This window comes from Rhizoctonia solani, chromosome 11 (genome assembly GCF_016906535.1).
Source record: "Rhizoctonia solani chromosome 11, complete sequence".
Classification (NCBI taxonomy): Eukaryota; Fungi; Basidiomycota; class Agaricomycetes; order Cantharellales; family Ceratobasidiaceae; genus Rhizoctonia; species Rhizoctonia solani.
Genome location: NC_057380.1, coordinates 1,240,894 through 1,260,460, shown reverse-complemented (window position 1 = coordinate 1,260,460; position 19,567 = coordinate 1,240,894). Strand labels below are relative to the sequence as shown.

Sequence of the window (19,567 nt, the reverse complement as noted above, 5' to 3'; positions counted from 1 at the left end):
GGCAGGTTTGGGACCAGCCCTAAGGATGGGGACCGTGGCCATGCTAAACAAGCACAAGCCGCGTGTCTTCTGCAGGCAAATGTAAGGAGCACGTGACAACGACAACCACCATGACCGACAATCCCGAGCAGTGTTGGTAAATCCCATTCCCATGGCAAACAGTATTGGAAAGTGCTGGGAGGGATAGGGATTAAGTGTTCGGGACCATATGGGAGCCGATCTCTGAGCGCTCGGCGAACTTTTGCCGAAAGCTGACAAAGCCCGAGTCCGCATCAGCCAAACAAAACCCAAGTCAATCCCACTGCTCCAAGTATCGCTTTAGTCAGAGAATTACCATATATGTTAGTTTCTACGCGATTCTTGAACAACCAAGGCGCATCAGCGCGCATACATAAGTATTGTCAGGATCCAAGTTCCAAGATAACTCCCATTCACCTTTTACCTCCTACAACAATGCCGGCACCACTCTGGCACTGGCAGTACTTCCAAACCCAACCACATGACCTCAAATTGGCTGGCAACAAGGACAACTACAATGGTGGTAGCTACTTGAACGCTTGGTGTTGTGGATGTATTGCATTATGTACCAGCACTATGGAACAGGAAGATCAACAGGCACTGGAGCATGGTATCATCTCCAAAGTTTGACCACAAACTGAACACCTTCATTGGGGTAAGTTCTTTTGATACTTGGATATTTTGGTTATACTCATGTTGATTACTAGCCATCTCACTTGTTTGCCCTATCCCCAGTCGTAGAGAAGCGTTTGAAGCGCATATACATAGCTGTGAACTTGTATCCCCTGAGGCTAAGGATAGGCTGGCCTCAGAACGTGCGCGTACTTGCTCCTCAGCTGCCTTAATTCCTTGGTCCACAGGATCAACCCCAGATCGCGGAAACAATAGCAAGACATTGCCGTACCCAGCCCTCCCCAAAATTTACCACTTGCTGTCAAAGGAGCAACAGACAGAGTTTAATTCCGATCTCTGTAAACTGTGGGTTGCAAATGGGTTTGCCTGGCATGCTATCAATGCACCGGAAACCCATAAGTTCTTTCAGAAGTGGCTACCAAATGCAATGTTGCCCGATTGACATAAGCTGTCAGGGCCAATTCTTCAAACTCAACTTGAGGCTGCAAATTCCTCTATGCATGAGGCAATTTGGGTTGGTTAGCTACAGGTATGAGTGATGGATGGAAGAACATTAAACGGAACGCATTAATTGCGTCTATGCTCTCTGTTGATTACAAGGTATGCTAGCCTAACTGCCACTACTGTCAACCAACTAACACACAAACTTTAGACTTATACTGTTCAAGTGCACAATCTATCAGCGCAACACAAGACAGCCAACAACCACTTGAAGCTGGTACTCAATGATATAGACAGTGCTGAGAAGGAGCACAATGTCCGTATCATTGCCTGGGTGTCTGATGCGGGAGGCAACTCACGAGCCATGCAAGTCCGACTCCATTGCTTACGCCCTCATATTTTGGTTTTTGACTGTTGGGCACACCAGGTATGCACATATGGCTTGTGTATGCATTCAGTTGGGGTCTGATAAACTTGGCAATAGATTAACCTTATAGTTGGCGATATCATGGGCCTAACCTCACGGCTTGTTGATACAGCAGATGCCGCAATTGATATCATTAAGTGGATGCTCAATCACTCTTATTTACTTGGACTCTTCCGTCAGGAGCAGGCGCGGGATGGCAGGAAGCCTTGTAGTCTCACTCTCCCTGTTCTCACTTGATGGACTTCTCACTTCCTTTTGTTCTGCAGCCTACTGTCTGAGTCCCAATCACTTTGTGCCATTGCCGCACGTAACCCTGAGGAGTTTTGGGCAAGTGCGGGACGCTCCCCTGAGACAATTGAGCAAGCCAACACTGTCTTGAAGAACATTGATGATCCTGAATTTTGGCATAGATTGGGCAAGTAAGCACATAAATTAATTGAATCTGCTAAGATGTATTCTTAACCTCCTTTTCTTGTAGGCTCAAGCTATACCTAGAGCCACTTGCAATCGCTGCAAATGTCTCTCAGGCCGCGACTACTAGGCTGGATCATATTCTGGTCGAACTTGGGCGGTTGTATTACACATTTTCGCACCTTGGGTTCAATCCAAAGGTTCGGGAGTGTGTGTTGGAGAGCTTAGAGCATCGCTGGGGTAAGGCAGACCAGGATCCCTTCATTCTGGCTGTCTTCCTCAACCCTTTCATTTGAGCTTGCCTATTTAGCTGACAAAACACCTTACTGAATTGGTCTGCGCTCTATGGCGTTGTCAAGCGCGTGTTCCAACAAGTCTTTCGTAAGGAAAATGACCTCGAATTATACAAAGCGTTTCTTGACTATTACGACTCTCAAAGCGAGTTTCACCCCAATTGATGGGATTACAAAGAGCAGCGGGCAATGCACAAGCAAGCGGTAAGTACATAATAATCATTATTGAGCCCCATACAATTTCTTACTAAGTTCTTGCGTGTACTTAGGGTAAGCCCCTCAACATGATCAATGTCTGGTTGGGCCTGCTTGCCTATGAAACACCAAATTCTGGACGTCATCAGCTAGCTCACTTAGCAATACACATTTTGTTGATTGTTGCTAACTTGGCTGGCTGCAAGCAACTATTCAGCGAGATGGGACACATCCACACAAAACGGCGCAATCAACTGGGATACCAGAAGGTATTTGACACTGCAGTTGTGCGTATGGACCTCAAACGCAAGCACGCAGATGAAGGACAGACGCGCTCAAGGCTGAAGCGTCAATTTGGCTCTCCAGCCCTTGACTCAGTGATTTCAAGGGCCAATAACCAGCCCGACAAACTTGCAGAGTCAATTGCTGACGTCGATATAACCGAGGAGGGTTTAGCCACCTCTAGTGTGCGCTCACTTGCAATGCAACTTCGTCAAGATGTACTCAATGACAAAGACCCATTAGACAATGAGTTCAAAGACTCTTGCACAACAAACTCCACACCACCCACCAATACGCTCCCGAAAAAGGTTTGATTGTTCTTTGGGACTCAGTCTCCCATCTCACTACGTGATCTATTTGATTACTCCCGTAGTACCGGGTCCAAAGCGCACGGACTGGATGTTTTCAAGTCCAACGGATTGGACAATCTCAAAGCAGAGCTTGAGCTCTACGGGCTGGTCACTCGGGACGTGCAACAAACCCTACAAATTGACGATTCGGCCGCATAATTGTTCGTTTTACGTTGTTGTATTTAATTCCAATATGTGTATATACCGTAAGCGCCCGGGAAGTCGGACACACCCGTGAAGTCGGACATTTGCCGTTTTTGACTCAAACAACAAAAACTCGAGCTACAAATGCATGTATACACCTGAGTAAATAGACTAAGGGCATTTCTATGTGTTTCTGAAGTGAATTGAATAATATAAAAATAGGAAAACGTAGCAATTATCATCTCAGACCTCCTCCCCCTCTTCCAAGGGCTCTAGTAGAATATTCATTGGTCAGAATTTGATAAGTAAGGCGCTGAACCATAGAAAAGTACCCACGCTCACCAAGCAAACCTTTTCCTCCAGAAATTCCGGCCCAATGACCTTGTCCGTGTCCTCTCCCTTGAGCTGATGCTACCTGGGTATATATGCTTGTTAATTCTCACAAATTTCTTCGATATCTGCTTGGAAATACACTCACGCACGTCCAAATTAACCCCTTCAAGGTTCATAGCACGTGCTTCCGGGTTTGCTTCTCTGTTTTGCTCCTTTTCATGTTGTATGATTATTTGAGGTTCTGCTCCCTCGAAAATCAGAATTATATCTCACAGGCCTTTTTTGAGCGCTTCCGTACTTGATTCAGTGTTGAATATAAAGGTTCATTCAACCACTTCTTGTCAATCATTGTTGGTACGCCGCTCCATTTTGTTACAAAGCATAATCACCTCTGTTTCCTCTGGGAGACTCAATGCTTGCTCCTGCTCACGTGTTATGTGGTGTTCCTGTTGAATCTTCAATTAGTCTTTATGTGCCAATTTAGGAGTGCCGCATTTTGAAGCAGCTGCTTGGAGACCAAGCCCCCCTTTTTTCACCCTCAATTGCCAGATCTATGGTGTTTTCTTGCTACTCAGGTGTCCCAATCTTTCCGAATTGGCTTTTTTCATTCATTTGTAACACAAAGGGGGGTATATCTGTATGTAAGACTCACTTTTTCACGCCTCAAGTCAGATGAATCAAGGCCGTCACGTGTCCAACTTCCCCGTATCCGGACATTCTGTCCGGGCTAAACATAATTTAGGTATTATTCTGCTGATATTGAATCTAATTAAATAAAACAACTTGCACGTTGAAGAATGTGCCCATAAGTATATAAATTTGCTATTAGAATGAGTTACCAGTCTGTTGCTGCTCCTGGACGTCAGCAACTTTCAAAATGTGTCCAACTTCCCGGGCGCTCACGGTACTATGTTTGGCAAATGTATCACGTGACATTCCCATTGCTTCCCAACCATCCCATCCCACGCCCCGTTTACGTAATCCCAGTGCCCAACCACGTTCCCATTGGGATTTACCAACACTGATCCCGAGCCCAAGGGCAAAGGCATTAGCTCTTGCCTTTCAGGCATTCTGCATTGTTCAACTTGCTCTACTTTGGATCTCACAAATACCACTGTGCCCCCCTAGAGTGCGGAACTTCCAGGGGTAATATTCCGGACTTTGCCTGCGGGAGGTAACAAGGCTACTGTGCGGAAGTTCCGGGCTCTGGCTGCGGACCAGTTCATATTGTTCCAAACCTTCGGAATCATGACCATTTCCGGGGTTTCACAGCGGACATTTTTATCATTGGATTACTCTGTTACTCTTCTTAGCCACGGTTATTCCGTGGTCATCCTACGTTACAGTTTCACATTACAATATATATTTTTGCAGTTGTTCCGCATATAATACACAATACAGCCCCAGGACAACTTTCTGTTCTGCACCTAAACACCAAGTGTCCTGCGGCCTACTGCCAGAACTTCCAAACTTGAAATACAACATAAAACTTGAAACCATGGCCAAACCCCAGTAGATCTGGGCTTTACCACTGCAACTTCCGCATGCTAACTGCAAAAGTTGCCACAAAAAAGATATGATAAAAATACACAGTCTGGGCCTAAACTCTGGGTGTCCTGGGAACTGGCCCTGGAACTTCCAAAGGGAAGATTGAAAGAAAAGGCTGAAATTGTCCAAAAAGAAGAATGTCCAAGGTGTTTAAGTTAAATGGAGGGTGCAAGTCCAACAGAGATGAGATGATACAGCATAGACAGTGGAGAAACACAGGCAAAGCAAACAAAATAATTAGAAGCAAATAAAAAGCGTTAAAGGGAGTCTGAAAGAGCAGAAACAAAAGCAAAGACAAGAGGAAAGACAAGGCAAGGGAATCAAAACAAGGGGGAAATTTGGAGCCAAGTTGCATGCATAGTTCAGCACTTATTGGCTCTGGTAGCTTGTTGGGTCTTTCTTCCAGGAGCGGGTGGGGTTGGATCCCTATCAGGGCAGTTATAAGTGATGTGAAAAGTGAAGAAAAAACAAAAGAAAAACTCACCCAAGCAATGCGTCTGTAGCATTGATCAACTCTTGTTTTGCCTTTTGCCCCTGTTTACCCTTTGGTGCTGCCTGAGACTCAGCAGCTGCGCTGGGTCCAACCATCTCCTCATCTGCCCCTGCCAAGGTTGCAGTTGTTAAACCCTTCTTAGCTGGCTGTTCTTTTTGAGTGTACATGTCCTTGCGCTTGCCCTGGGTGGCAGTAGGCTTGTTGTGTGGAGTCTTGCACTTCTTCCCTGCATCAACTGATTTGTTGTAGGTGGTGGCAGGGGGAGAAGGTGCTGGTAAGGCGCTGGGCTGAGCTCTCTTCTGGGCAGGCTTAAGCATTGGGGTGTCCTTGTTGCTGTCCAGTCCAGTGCAATGTTTGCAGGTACTGGCTTCAGGGCTGTCCAAACCAAGATGTGGGACCGCAGCTGGAGTTGGGGTACTGGGTGCAAGAGGTGATAGATACTCCTGCGTAGCCTCTTCCTCTGTGCTTGCAGGTTCTTCAACTTTGGCAGGACAAGGGGGCATGCTGGAGACAAGTGTTGAGCTGACAGGTGGATAAATTTCCTGCTATGTATGAGTAGAAAAATCAATAATCTATCTCATTTGATGCACCTGTATGTGTTTATTCCCTTGCAATTTGGCTGGGGCTGGGTTGGATTTGCTGTTGTCCTCAACAAGGCGTTTCTGCACCTTCCTCTGCAATTGTTCCTAATGAGCAAGGTGAGAATTCAAATTAGAACACATACCTTTTGGGCCTCCTTAGCTTTCTGCTTTGTCACCAGATGTTCAAGGGCTGGAGCTGGTTCCCCATTGTTGCTGAGATCTTTGGCTACCTGGCACACCTGCTTGCAAGCCTGTTGTTGTATTTTACACAAAACCATATGAATATAAGCATACTACTAACCACTCCCTTCCCCTTTGACTTTGATAACAAAGGCTTGGGGTCATTGATGCTCTTGTCCTTGGAGCTTTCAACTGGTTGGGTGCAAGCCTTCTTGGGGGCGTGGTTTGGCAACTAAATCTTGGGTTAGGCAATGCAACAATCAAACTTGGGATGTACTGCTAGTGCATCCTCCACCCTTTGTTTTGCACTGAGGGGTTTGACAACTGGAGTTGGCTTGTCATCAAACTCTTCATTGGAAGTGGCCCTGGGAGCACATTTTGAGGTCTGACAGGTCCTACATCAAATTAAGCTGTTTGGGAAGGGATATTACTAACCTTATTTTTGGTTGTCTGCCCCAATGGCAATGGCCTAGCATTGCTTGCCTCCTCTTTGGAATCATCTATGCAGGTAGTCTGGTGTGGTGCTGGTTCAATGTATTGTAGTATGCGCATGACCAAACATTCTCACCCTGGGTCTGGGTCTGGGCCTGGTTGGATTGGCAATGGGGGCAGGATCACTGTCATCAGACTGATCCTCAGGAACAGTTGAGTGGTGGGGCTGGTTCTGAACACAATTGTTAATTCAATTAGATTGCAGCACAAGATTACATGTGCCTTTGAAGATCCCTTGTTGGTTTGATAGGTGAGGCTAGATGGATTGGGCTCCAATTGCTAGATCACATCATACTATGAGATTGGACAAATTGTGGAGGCAACTTACTGTTTTCCTTTGCCCTTTGTCTTAGTTGTACAAGCATTCCCAACTCTCTTTGCCTGAGGATTGTCCTAATCAATATCAACAATAGACATGTAATTAAAAATACTTACTTTGTGTTGTGCCTTGAGTCTGTTGCACCAGGCAACTTGCCTGCCAGCCTTTTTGATTTGCACTTGATGGTTGCATTGATGTGTAAGTGTGCAGATTGTCAACTCTTTCACCACCCAATTGTCACAGTACCACTGCATAATTGGGTATGCCTTGTAAACCTAGACAAATGGACAAATTAGATTTTGAATACTGAGAAGTGAATTGCACACTCACCTGGGTGTTGATGGATCCTTGCTGTTTGTCCTGGACATGGTCACATGACCAGTACAAGTGGTTGCATGCTGGCCCAAGCCCAAATTTGGGGGGTAGCAGGTGTAATCATGGGTTGTCAGCAGAGGAATAATAGGGCTCTATGGCTTAGTGGTCAAGCTGGTTCAATTCTGGCTAGTTCTATTTTCCTCTGTTTATGACACTGTTCATTGGTGAGCCTAATGTAGGTGCACCCAGGGATGCTGCAAGACACATGCTGCACAACAGTGCCAACATGGTTCTTGGTCAAGTGTGGGTTATGCAAGCATAACAGGACAATGAAGACAACATACCTGGATCCTTTAAAAGGGCTTTATTCCTGGGTCCATCCATTTCCATGAGAGTGTCAAGCCCTTTCAGGCTGCCTTCTGGGCAATCAAGCATCTTGTATCTTTTGTATTTGCCCAACTTGTTAGCAACATAAATATATTTCCTGCATCCTGACTTGTAAGGTCAAACTAGTTTGGATGCATGTGAATGTATGCACATAAAAAAGGCAAGTTATGTATGATTGGTTGCATCTGCAATCCAATTACCCCTGTGGCTGCAGCCACAACCACCATTATCACAACCACCAGCCTTGTTGTCATTGTCATTGTCATTGTCATTGTCATTGTTGTTGTTGTCATCTGCATTGTTGTCATTGTCATTGTTGTTGTTGTCTGCATTGTTGTTGTCTGTGTTGTGATAGCAGGGTCCTTTGCAGGGGGCAGCAGACGCAAGTGTGGATGCCTTGGCATATTTATACGCTGTGGTGTTCTCACACTGCACAACCCTTTCTGCATTTGACAGAAAGGTTTTGGTGGTTTGGATGGTTTGGTGGTGGGCTGTGATTTTGAGGGTATTGCCATGGTATCTATAATATATGAGCAATTGAATAGCAATGTAATGAATAGGAAAGAATAATACCTTGAGTTAGTAGTTAAACTAGTGAATTTGGGGCACACGCAAAAATAAATCATAAATCAAATTTCCTCCCTGCACTTGCGCTTACTGCTTTGTACCTGGGAGGCAAGTTGGATAAGTCTACCAGATGAAATATCAGCTAACCAGTTCAAATATGACAGAATAATACAGGAAATATGCACCTGCAAGCTGGGTGAATAAATTCTAAGATTTTTGTGTTTTTTGCACAAGTTCCAGTCTCTTCCCTGGCATCTGTAGACATGTTAGCTATCAATAATATTCAAAATGCGCAGTTGGAAACTTACCTGATGTCAAGGGAGGTGGAGGAGACAGGTATGGGTGCAGGTGTGATCAAAATGAAAGTGCACCACATTTTGCATGGCACATGGTTGTGGAGTTTGGCACTTAGAGTTTCACAGCTTCAGTCCTACTTATGTCTCAGACCCTGCATGAAATTTGCTAAATGGCTGGCAAAAAGAAACACAGTGTAGATGTGCATGCTGTGGTATATTTACTGAGCATGCATGCAGGGCACATATGAGGCAAGCAATGTTCAAAACACTGGTGCAGAGGGGTTCAAATAATTGGTATGTTCTTATGTATTGGAGTGCTTAAATGCTAATATCTCTCAAGAAAACTTTGCAATATGATATGCCAAACATCAGTACAGGCAGCTATCTTGCAACAAAATTCCCAGAATTTGCAGTACTCAAATCCCCCCAAACTTATCCCTGGTACTCCCCCTTTTGCTTGTAACAAAGCATCAGACAACCTAGATGACCTATTTGCTGAAGATATACCACTTACCAAGCCCAATATGTGGCAAGAAATCTTGCACAATTGCATTTATTATGACTCCCCATGAAGTTGTTTTACTGGATGATGGGACTGGCACTCAAACTGGAGCCAATCAGCTGGAAGAACTGGATGATATCAGTCTTATAGCTTTATTGGATTGCCTTGGTAACCTCAACATGTCAACTTATGGCCTCTCAGGAGAGGAGATTATGGATGCCAAGAATATTTTTGAGTCAGTTGTAGAAGGTATGTGCCCAATTATCACCTATTCATCCATTACTCATACTACATTATCTAGCTCATACTTTCCTTGAAGATGAGGATTATGACAAACTCTCTTCATTTGATCTTTATGATAGATACAAACCATCCCAAGCTCTTTTTGCCAAATTAATTAAACATTACCAACCTATCAATAGTCCCAAGGGAACACAAATTCCTTCTATCAAACACCTGCATACCCATGCTTGAGAACTATTGGGACTAGCTGCCAGCCAACATCATTGTTGTGTAAGCTCCTGTGTTGTGTTCATAGGTTACTTGGACCATTTGCAGGCTTGCCCAGTCTGTCACAAGTTGCGCTTTGACTTGGCTGGGAAACCAAGGAATCATTTCACATCTATCCCCCCATTCCTCAACTGTGTGCTCTATTTGCTTGTCCAATTACTGCCAAGAAGATGTGCTATCAAGACAAGTATATCAACAACAACAGAACTATAGCCAATATCTTTGATTGGCTTTGGTACCTTGAACCATGCAATCTCTTTGTCACAATTGATGGCAAAACAATGCCCTATAAATACTTTCAAGATGCGCATGAGATTGCACTAGGAATATCTATGGATGGAACTTGTCCCTTCAAACATTGCAACAATACCTGCTGGCCAATTCTCATCATCAACTATAACCTACTGCCCAACAAACACACTCTCATTGAAAATATGATCTGCATTGGCATTATACCAGGTCTGAAATGCCCTTCCAACATCAATTTGTTTCTCCAGCCCCTGATCAACAAGCTTTGTGATCTATTGTGTGGAGTGGCAGCTGTCAACATCAATCAACATCAACTGTTTGCTCTTTGCATGCATCTATTGATAATCTTTGGCAACATTCCTGCCCTTACAAAGATTCTCAAATTTGTTGGACACAACGGCTGCTTACCCTGCTGATTCTGCCTGATGCCAACTGTACCTGGACCCACATTGGGTGGTGGATCCCATTGCTATTGTCCACTTCACCAGCCCAATGGTTTTTGAATGGATCCTCAACCTCCTGTTGCATAAACATGATCAATGTACTGCTACTGGGCTCAAAGTGCTTAAGGCCAAAAACATGGTGGAACAAAAACAACTTGCAACTGAATTTGGTATCAAAGGCATTACATTATTTGCTTGTGTCCCCTCTGTGTCAATCCTTCACTAATTTCCTGTCAATCTCATGCATATGGTCTGGCAAAATCTGATCCCACAACTTATTGAACTTTGGACTGGTGATTTTAACAATCTGGATGCTGGTCTTGAAGACTATCATTTGAGGCTTAATACATGGAATGCTTTCTGTGATGCTTGTGTCCCATCAAAACATACTATGTCTGGTTCCTTTGGCTGCCCCATCCCCAACCTGCGCAAGCCATCACATTTCATTGCAGAGTCCTGGAACATACTCACAACACAAATGGCTCCTTTGCTTCTGTATAAGCAGTTCTCTGACAAACAGTATTACTGGCATTTTGTTTGACTTGTCAGACTTCTATGGCTTGTTGTCTCATTTGACCTACCATGTGACAAAATTCAAGAAATATGCCAAGGGCTTGCCAAATAGGTTGAAGAGTACAGACACAGGGTAACCTATTAGTGTACTTACTGCAACCCTGTGCCCCTTGACTGTCACAGTTGTTGAGTTCAACCTTGAGTATAGTGCAACAATACTGTAAGGATTGTTGTGATTGAGTGATAGTGTTTCAATCCACCATACCCCCTATATTGTAGATAGCTTTATCTGCAATATCTCATAAATCCTAGATATTTTAGGTAAACCCCATAAGTCTTAAGTCTTAAGCATATAAAGTCCTACACTTATTAGGCAAATCCTATAAATCCTGTACATTAGTCAGGTAACCCTCTTACTTAAGGTATTATCCTAGAGACCTTAAGTATACATACACTGAGCAGCAAAAGTATTGCAGGTCAGGAGAGGTCAAAAGTTTATCTCTATTGCTGAGCAGCTAATTAGTGAATTCCATCTAGATTATACTGACACATGTGGCCATTGTAACACTATGTTTTAGCATAAAATCTTACAAATTCATCAAGAACTAGGCTCACAACCCCACTTTTGCTGTAATGCAACCTGCAAAACTTTTGCCAATTGTGTTCAGCATCTTACAAATCTGCATATAACTGATTATGTAGTTCAGTACAAGTTCTGGTTTTTTGCACACACATACTCAGTTATATGGGCCATTGCTGGACAGAGTATCAGCTTGTTCCACCAATTAGGGACTGTGTAACAGAGCTATCTTCTTGGGGCCTGTAAAGGAAACTCAAAATTGCAGTTGCATTGCACTCAAGGCACTGTGTGGGCTGGAAATGCTATGGAGTATCTCAGGTGACTGCTGGTACCCAGTGAAACAGCTTCCATGACCTTCCCATACCTGTGACTGGGAATATAAGAGATTGCAGTGGGTGAGGCTGTATGAGCTGAAAATTGAAATGCCACTCATAAGCTGAAATCCAAGCCAAATGACATATGACTTTTAGCAGTAGTAGACACAGGTCAAGGGTATGCTGAGATAAATGATCCAGGGCAGCAGTGATGTGTACACAAAGATAGCATGCAGTATACACAGAGATTGCAGCCAATGGGTGGGGTCTCAAATTGAACATGTTCTAACTCTGTGATTGTGAATTGGAAGAGGTGGAAACTCATACAGTGGAAGGTTCCTCTAGTACAGACCTTATGATGGAAAAGTGGCTGTTTCCTGATTGACAATCACAGAGTTAGAACATGTTCAATTTGAGACCCCACCCATTGGCTGCAATCTCTGTGTATACTGCATGCTATCTTTGTGTACACATCACTGCTGCCCTGGATCATTTATCTCAGCATACCCTTGACCTGTGTCTACTACTGCTAAAAGTCATATGTCATTTGGCTTGGATTTCAGCTTATGAGTGGCATTTCAATTTTCAGCTCATACAGCCTCACCCACTGCAATCTCTTATATTCCCAGTCACAGGTATGGGAAGGTCATGGAAGCTGTTTCACTGGGTACCAGCAGTCACCTGAGATACTCCATAGCATTTCCAGCCCACACAGTGCCTTGAGTGCAATGCAACTGCAATTTTGAGTTTCCTTTACAGGCCCCAAGAAGATAGCTCTGTTACACAGTCCCTAATTGGTGGAACAAGCTGATACTCTGTCCAGCAATGGCCCATATAACTGAGTATGTGTGTGCAAAAAACCAGAACTTGTACTGAACTACATAATCAGTTATATGCAGATTTGTAAGATGCTGAACACAATTGGCAAAAGTTTTGCAGGTTGCATTACAGCAAAAGTGGGGTTGTGAGCCTAGTTCTTGATGAATTTGTAAGATTTTATGCTAAAACATAGTGTTACAATGGCCACATGTGTCAGTATAATCTAGATGGAATTCACTAATTAGCTGCTCAGCAATAGAGATAAACTTTTGACCTCTCCTGACCTGCAATACTTTTGCTGCTCAGTGTACCCTTAGTCATTTAGGCTTAAGTAACATTAGTCTAAGGTACTATACATAACCAACCACCTGCACTTGATAGTTGCTAGACTATTTGTTGGGAGTTGTTATTCCTGATAACCTAGCCTATATTGTGCATATATTCTGTGCATATATTCTAATTCTTAATACTACTTCTTAGTTATTCCCATATACATTTTGTATATAGTAATTCTTTCTTACTCCTGTACTTACACAACTCTTAACAGAGATTGCACTTAATTAAAGTGTATATGCTGCTCCCAAGGCCTTACACTCTCCCAACTGACTTACTCAAGAGGTTCAGGGTTGCCCTAGAGCCTTTCCTAGCTACCCAGTATCTATTGGGACCTTGCTAGAGGCTATATGCACCAAGATGCCTTACAGGTTAAGTTCAGTGAGCTCAAGAGGCTAAGAAAGCAAAATAAGACACTCTAAACTAAGTAAAGAAGATCTAATAGATCTTCAAGTTCACACAAGGGGTAAGAATGGGATTAAAAGAAGATGTATTCATAGGGTCTCCCTCAGGGGCTTTATATACCCCAGAGGGTGAACAAATAACTACATACATGATGTACAAAAGAGGAAGTTACATGAGAGGTACAGTCTGAGCTATTTGATATGTAAAGACCAATTAGTCCCAATAAGTCCTAGTGAGATAGACCCAGGTCTATTTATAGGATGTTCTAGAGCATACATGACTAAATTGCATTAGTGTGAATGCTAAAAATAACCTTGAGGCAAGGTAGGATCTCATAGAAAAAGCTAGAAACTTAAATGGTTAGTATCTCCATCAATTTGGCTCAGAATCAGACAATTCCTTTTTGGGAGCTGAGATGCTGGAGCCTTCAACCTGTTGGTATTTGTCCACATAGTAATATGCCAATTTCCCGCCGACCTTTGGCGCTTATTTGCAATTACTAAGCGCCAGCACTTGCATGCTTACTTGCACTTATTCTATGCTCTGTAAGTACTGTTCCTACATATAAATGTATGATACAAAAAATGCTATAAATCATAGAAATAATATTATAACCATTTTGCACAATCAAACGTGTATATGCAAGCACAATAAGGGAATGAAGTATAAAAGGTCTTATAGCACTGCCAGTTTCCAAATATAGTAATGCTCATGCCCATATTTGGATAGAGCAAGTATGCTTACTCTAGTTTGCACTATTCACTATTGGCAATTAGGGGTGCATATGTCTAAATTAGTCATTGCATAACACAATGCAGGTGGCAAAGAAACTTCAGTGGGCAGCGTAAGCAGGCCCAAGGACTTGTCATTGGTGTTGTATCTGTTGATACAGAATCCTGTGATGCATATCCTTGTATATTTAGTGCACATATTAAATCTATGCCAATTCTGCTTACCTGAATCTGATAAATCATCTTCAGAGCGCTCAATGACAGGGTGCCCATGTAGACAACAACAGGAGTGGTGTGCTGACACACAAGCAGGGGAACCACAAAAATACCCAACATGGGCTAAGTTGCTATAGTGGTTCTGCTTGTTAGCATTCATAATGATTGACAGTGCATTGAGGCAGATGATGTGGAAATTATTGTGATGAACTTGGTGCTGCAATTCCTGGAATGTGTCAAAGGGAAAATGGTAGAGGTCACAAGTAAAGCATATAGGACAAGAGATGTAGGGGAAGTTAATCTCCTCAAGCTTGGAGGCATAATCATAGTTGCCCCAGGGATCATGGTGATTCCATCCTGAGGGTTGAACTGCATCCCCAAAGACTTGGAGAGCATGGTAGCATGCCCCATGGAGAGCATGAGCAAGGTCAACACCTAGGAACCACTGAGGAGGGTGGTTGTCAGCCATGAGGAATACCTCAACATCTGGCATGGCATGGATACGCTGCTCCAGAGGGTCAGGATGGTTCTCTGATTAGGGTGAAGGATGATCATTGTGACAGTTAGCATAGATATAGTATAGGTTGCAAACATGGTTAGCCTCAATAATACCTGTCTCAGGGGAGAGAGGCACATCATTGCAATAAGTAGTGAAGATGGGGAAGCAGTAGAAGCCTTGAGTAAAGGACATATTGATGATGTTCTGAGTAGACATATTCAGTATGAGTGGGATGGCAATAGTGAGAGTTAAGTGGGAGCATTTATACAAAACCCATCCTCCATAAGATAAGTTTGACTTAGAGATTCAAATGTTGAGTAGGTTGTGTTAAGAGTTGTGTAGGTACAGGAGTAAGAAAGAATTACTATATACAAAATGTATATGGGAATAACTAAGAACTATTATTAAGAATCAGAATATATGCACAGAATATGCACAATATAGGCTAGGTTATCAGGAATAACAACTCCTAACAAATAGTCTAGCAACTATCAAGTGCAGGTGGTTGGTTATGTATAGTACCTTAAGCTAATGTTACTTAAGCCTAAGTGACTAAGGGTATGTATACTTAAGGTCTATGGGATAGCACCTTAGGTAAGAGGGTTACCTGACTAATGTACAGGATCTATGGGATCTGCCTAATAAGTATAGGACTTATGTATGCTTAAGTGAGACTTAAGACTTATGGGGTGTACCTAAAATATCTAGGATTTATGAGATATTATAGATAAAGCTATCTACAATATAGGGGGTATGGTGGATTGAAACACTATCACTCAATCACAACAGTCCTTACAGTATCATTGCATTATACTCAATGTTGAGCTCAACAACTGTGACAGTCAAGGGGCACAGGGTTGCAGTAAGTACACTAATAGGTTACCCTGTGTCTGTTGGGACTGGCCTATGGTCTTAGTGTGCCAAATAACCTCCTATGCTATTTACAGTGAGTCAATCACTAAAGTAAATGCACAGATAAGCTGTTAAAGGCTTGTGTATGTGTCAATATATAGAGTGGATAAATGGATGCATTAGAAGCGTCTTCACAGGGTCCTTTTATACCCTGAGAAGGTGCACAAACAAGTATATACATGATTGATACCAAGAGGGGGTACAGGAGGTACATGTGGCAACTGAAACACTTGAGGGAGCCAATACTTGGGTACATGGTAAATAATAACAGATCCTAATATTTGCCCCAAGGCAGTATTTACCTGTGTGGGTCCTTGGATGTCCCAAGGGTAAGTGTTTCACCCTTGGAGTAAACAGTCCCAAAGGTAGGATACTGCTGCATTGGGTACTTACAGTAAATGGGGCATAACTCTGCCAAATGTTGTCCGTTTTGGGAGTTTGACCCGGCGTTCTGGAGCGCACAAACAGGCGCACCTAAGCGCAAGCGATTCGGCAGTGTGAAATGCCCGGGTGATGGAGAAATGGCGCATTTAGTGCGTTGGCGCTTAAACGCTGATTGAGCGCCAGAGCACTTGCCTATGCAACAGGGGGGACCCTGAATATTTCTGTGTGTAGCCACAAGATAGAATGTTATATAATAAATACCTCAAACAGGAGAAATATTACTTGTTACTGTTTATCTACTCAGCTGAGTTTATACATATTTAAATGAGTTAGAAAACTGTCACAACCCTCATTGGCATGACATGATTTTTTACTATTTTCTAGCTTTTTTCTGAGACAGTTTCCTTTTTTGGTATATATTTATGACTCATCAAGATCACGTGACATATTTGATATATGATGTGAAATTGTAAATGACTTGTTGTTTAGTACTGTTGTTTTTGATGTGCCTTTCTTCATGTATTTAAACCAGGTCAAGTTGCTGCTAAACAGCAAGACTTGACCTCTTTGTCAATTCATCCTAAGCTTACCCTTACCCCTTGCCCAGGCCCCTAGTTGGCCATAAGTGCACTTAACTAAAAACCCATAACCCAGGCCTTGTTGCCCTCTACCTCTACCATACCCCTTGGGCCTTTGTTGCCCCTCTTTGCCTCATAGTCCATTGGTGATAGGGCCATGGACTTTAAGCCCCCTTTTATCATAGGTCCAAGCTTAGTTGTGACACTAGGTCAAGTCTTGCTACTTGTACTCTTGTCAACACACAAGAACTGCGCTTAGATAAGCACCAAAGCCTGAAATGGTATCACATTGTAGCCCCTGTGTCATAATCAAAGACAGGAATACAAGTACCAGTAAGGTTGCAGGATAGCCCTTTGCCAGCAATTGTCCGCATACCAAGGTGTCCGCACCCTTAGCCATACACTGTTAGTCAGCCAAACCTCTGCTTACTAAAAACCTGATTAATAATCATGCTTGTACACAGCTGTTGATATTAGTAAAGGATAGTTTAACGCTAGTGGGGAAGCAAACAGTTAGTATTTAGCGCTATAAATCTGTTGTTACCTATCTGACCAAGTACCAATTTATATTGGGAACGCATTCTAGTGTTTGATTTCTTAGATCTTATTCTTTTTGCCATTTTTTGGCCTTACTCCATTGTCACTCAATATCTTTATCTTGAAAAAACCCTTGTCAACATCAATCATATCCTTTTGGGTCAAATCAAGAACCTCAAAGAACACATAGCCCAAATCAAGGAACCTGGCCTTGTCCAAAATATTGCAATCATAAAAAGTCATTGATCCTTTGCCAAATGTCTTAACACTATATACAAAACAGAGGCACAAGAACATAGGAATTTGATTGCAAACCTTGAAGCCCATAATTGTGACCTTGCTCTAACCATTGAAGAGCAAGAACAACTTATTGAGGAAAAGGACAGGCTGTTGGTAGAAAAGGAAATTGAGCTTGACAATTTACATACATCTATCCAAGACGCTACCCAAGATGGAAGGGGGCAAATTCACTACTACTGGGATTACAAATTTTTTGCAGTATTGCATAACAACACCTGGTTTGGGCGCAATGGGAGGGACTAGTTTAACCACCCCCCAAGTACAATCAGGATGGTCTGCCCCATCCTCTCAAACTCATACTCCTGCTCCTGCAGCTGTGCTGCCTCATGTATATTCCCCTATGTCTTTTGATCAGATGTCAGATTGTGAACTTCTTGATATGGTAGCCAAAAATATGATCATCCTGAAAAAAGAATTTTCACAATTGCAAGGTGCTTACAAGGCCCAAAGTGATCAATTAGCACTATTAAGGGCTGAACTGGAGGAATATTGCAATCAATCACATAATCAACACATTTTTTACTCCAATCAAATCCAAGGAGCCACTGCGTCCATCCAGGCTGTGCAAGATCAGCTACTCCACATGTCCACCACTTGTCCCACGGCTCCACCTCCACCTCCTGCACCTTCTGGCACTGCCACCTCCACCAATCTCCCTGCCCTGTCATCCCCAAGTTCTGATTTAAAGTTTGCCAAGCCCAACAAGTTTAGTGGCAAAAAAGAAGACGCCCTTAATTTTATCATTGCCTGTCAGGCTTATATAAGGGCAAAAGGGGCCAATTGATCCCACAAAGAGAAAATTTTGTGGGTTACATCATATTTCAAGGGAGCTGCTGGAGACTGGGTTTGCCCATACAAAGAAAGGAAGGTGTTTAGGGGTGAAGCGGTCCCCTTATTGGAAGACATTGATGTGTTTTGGGCCAAATTTACTAAGCACTATGTGGATACAAATTGCAATGAGAAGTATTGTCAAAAATGGAACAACTTGCAGCAAAAGACCTCAGTCCAAGAGTACACTCAAGAGTTCCAACAATACTCCATGTCCTTAGGCTATAGTGATGAGACTTTGTGTGACAAGTACTATAATGGCCTCAAAAATGACATCAAGGACATCATGTTCTCCACCATGTTCCAATGGCGCCGTGCTATGGCTCAGCAAGTTTACAACAAGGCAGAAGAAATTGCAAATCATATTGAATCTACACGTCTGTCCAATCCATCTGTCTCTTCCTCTACAGCTTGTACATCCCCAAACGTTATCTCCCAGTCCACTCCCACTCCTACCTGTACTTGCCTTAACGTAGGAGATAACGTTTACATGATCAATCCAACCACTTGTTGTGCCAAGAAAGGCGCTATTACTTCCATTGTTTGCACAACCTCTGGCAATATGCCAAACGTTAGGTGGAATGGAGAATCAAAAGATACTATGATTCCTTTCCCCTCCCTCAAAAAGACAAACATCCTGCTGCTGCTGCGCCCATCAAGCCTATCATTGCTCCCACCCCTGTCCTAGCCTCAAATGCCAAAGGTCCAGGCCCAATGGACCTTGATGGAAAAGGCTTTGCAAGTGTCATGTGTCACATGTGCAGTGGTAAGGGACATTTTGCGTGTAATTGCCCCTCAAAGCCCATGTCTGGACATGTGGCTAATATTGAATGGTCTTGGGAAAGGCCCAAGGAAGAAAATTGTATTGAAGTCATTTTGGATGAAGAAGAGTCAGGAAAAGGGAAAGCCAAGGCCAATTAAGAGTAAGGCACTTGGCTGTATGCTTGCAGATTTGCATTATGTAAACAATGATCTAGAAATACTCTCTTTATGTAACTCATCTCAAATATATGTGTTGTTTACTGCAAATCCATGTGAATCTCCCAAATTTCAAAAATCAAGTTTTTTGGCTAAACCCTTCCAGGGGAAAGCCATGATCAACTCTGGAGCAACTTCTTGCTTCATACACCCTCTTTTAGTGGAAACCTATCAACTTCCCACTTATTTACACCCAATTCCAAAAAAGCTATGTGTTATTGATGGCCAAGA

At 43.0% G+C, this 19,567-nt stretch overlaps 6 protein-coding genes across 6 annotated transcripts; 4 read left to right on the top strand and 2 right to left on the bottom strand.

Moving 5' to 3' along the window:
* Positions 1 to 453: 453 nt before the first annotated feature.
* On the top strand, positions 454 to 1,093 carry RhiXN_10423 (uncharacterized protein; the record flags this gene model as incomplete). Its single annotated transcript, XM_043330239.1, has 4 exons — positions 454 to 541; positions 591 to 673; positions 726 to 736; positions 787 to 1,093. 4 exons carry the CDS (start codon positions 454 to 456, stop codon positions 1,091 to 1,093), a joined length of 489 nt encoding a protein of 162 aa, XP_043184336.1.
* Positions 1,094 to 1,182: 89 nt separating this feature from the next.
* Positions 1,183 to 3,209, top strand: RhiXN_10422 (uncharacterized protein; the record flags this gene model as incomplete). Its single annotated transcript, XM_043330238.1, has 7 exons — positions 1,183 to 1,251; positions 1,304 to 1,519; positions 1,577 to 1,656; positions 1,786 to 1,938; positions 1,998 to 2,130; positions 2,625 to 3,008; positions 3,033 to 3,209. The coding sequence occupies 7 exons, from the start codon at positions 1,183 to 1,185 to the stop codon at positions 3,207 to 3,209; spliced, it is 1,212 nt and encodes a 403-aa protein (XP_043184335.1).
* A 2,228-nt stretch (positions 3,210 to 5,437) lies between these two features.
* RhiXN_10421 (uncharacterized protein) lies at positions 5,438 to 7,890 on the bottom strand (the record flags this gene model as incomplete). The annotated part of the gene is made up of 13 exons (XM_043330237.1): positions 5,438 to 5,501; positions 5,560 to 6,110; positions 6,159 to 6,242; positions 6,293 to 6,400; positions 6,451 to 6,561; positions 6,607 to 6,714; positions 6,765 to 6,842; positions 6,898 to 6,993; positions 7,038 to 7,077; positions 7,150 to 7,202; positions 7,257 to 7,415; positions 7,471 to 7,538; positions 7,800 to 7,890. 13 exons carry the CDS (start codon positions 7,888 to 7,890, stop codon positions 5,438 to 5,440), a joined length of 1,611 nt encoding a protein of 536 aa, XP_043184334.1.
* Positions 7,891 to 9,263: 1,373 nt separating this feature from the next.
* Positions 9,264 to 9,681, top strand: RhiXN_10420 (Transposase family Tnp2 protein; the record flags this gene model as incomplete). Its single annotated transcript, XM_043330236.1, has 2 exons — positions 9,264 to 9,456; positions 9,509 to 9,681. The coding sequence occupies 2 exons, from the start codon at positions 9,264 to 9,266 to the stop codon at positions 9,679 to 9,681; spliced, it is 366 nt and encodes a 121-aa protein (XP_043184333.1).
* A 4,454-nt stretch (positions 9,682 to 14,135) lies between these two features.
* RhiXN_10419 (uncharacterized protein) lies at positions 14,136 to 15,035 on the bottom strand (the record flags this gene model as incomplete). Its single annotated transcript, XM_043330235.1, has 3 exons — positions 14,136 to 14,269; positions 14,330 to 14,851; positions 14,933 to 15,035. The coding sequence occupies 3 exons, from the start codon at positions 15,033 to 15,035 to the stop codon at positions 14,136 to 14,138; spliced, it is 759 nt and encodes a 252-aa protein (XP_043184332.1).
* A 2,835-nt stretch (positions 15,036 to 17,870) lies between these two features.
* RhiXN_10418 (Retrotransposon gag protein) lies at positions 17,871 to 19,279 on the top strand (the record flags this gene model as incomplete). The annotated part of the gene is made up of 3 exons (XM_043330234.1): positions 17,871 to 18,279; positions 18,361 to 18,899; positions 18,935 to 19,279. 3 exons carry the CDS (start codon positions 17,871 to 17,873, stop codon positions 19,277 to 19,279), a joined length of 1,293 nt encoding a protein of 430 aa, XP_043184331.1.
* Positions 19,280 to 19,567: the final 288 nt, after the last annotated feature.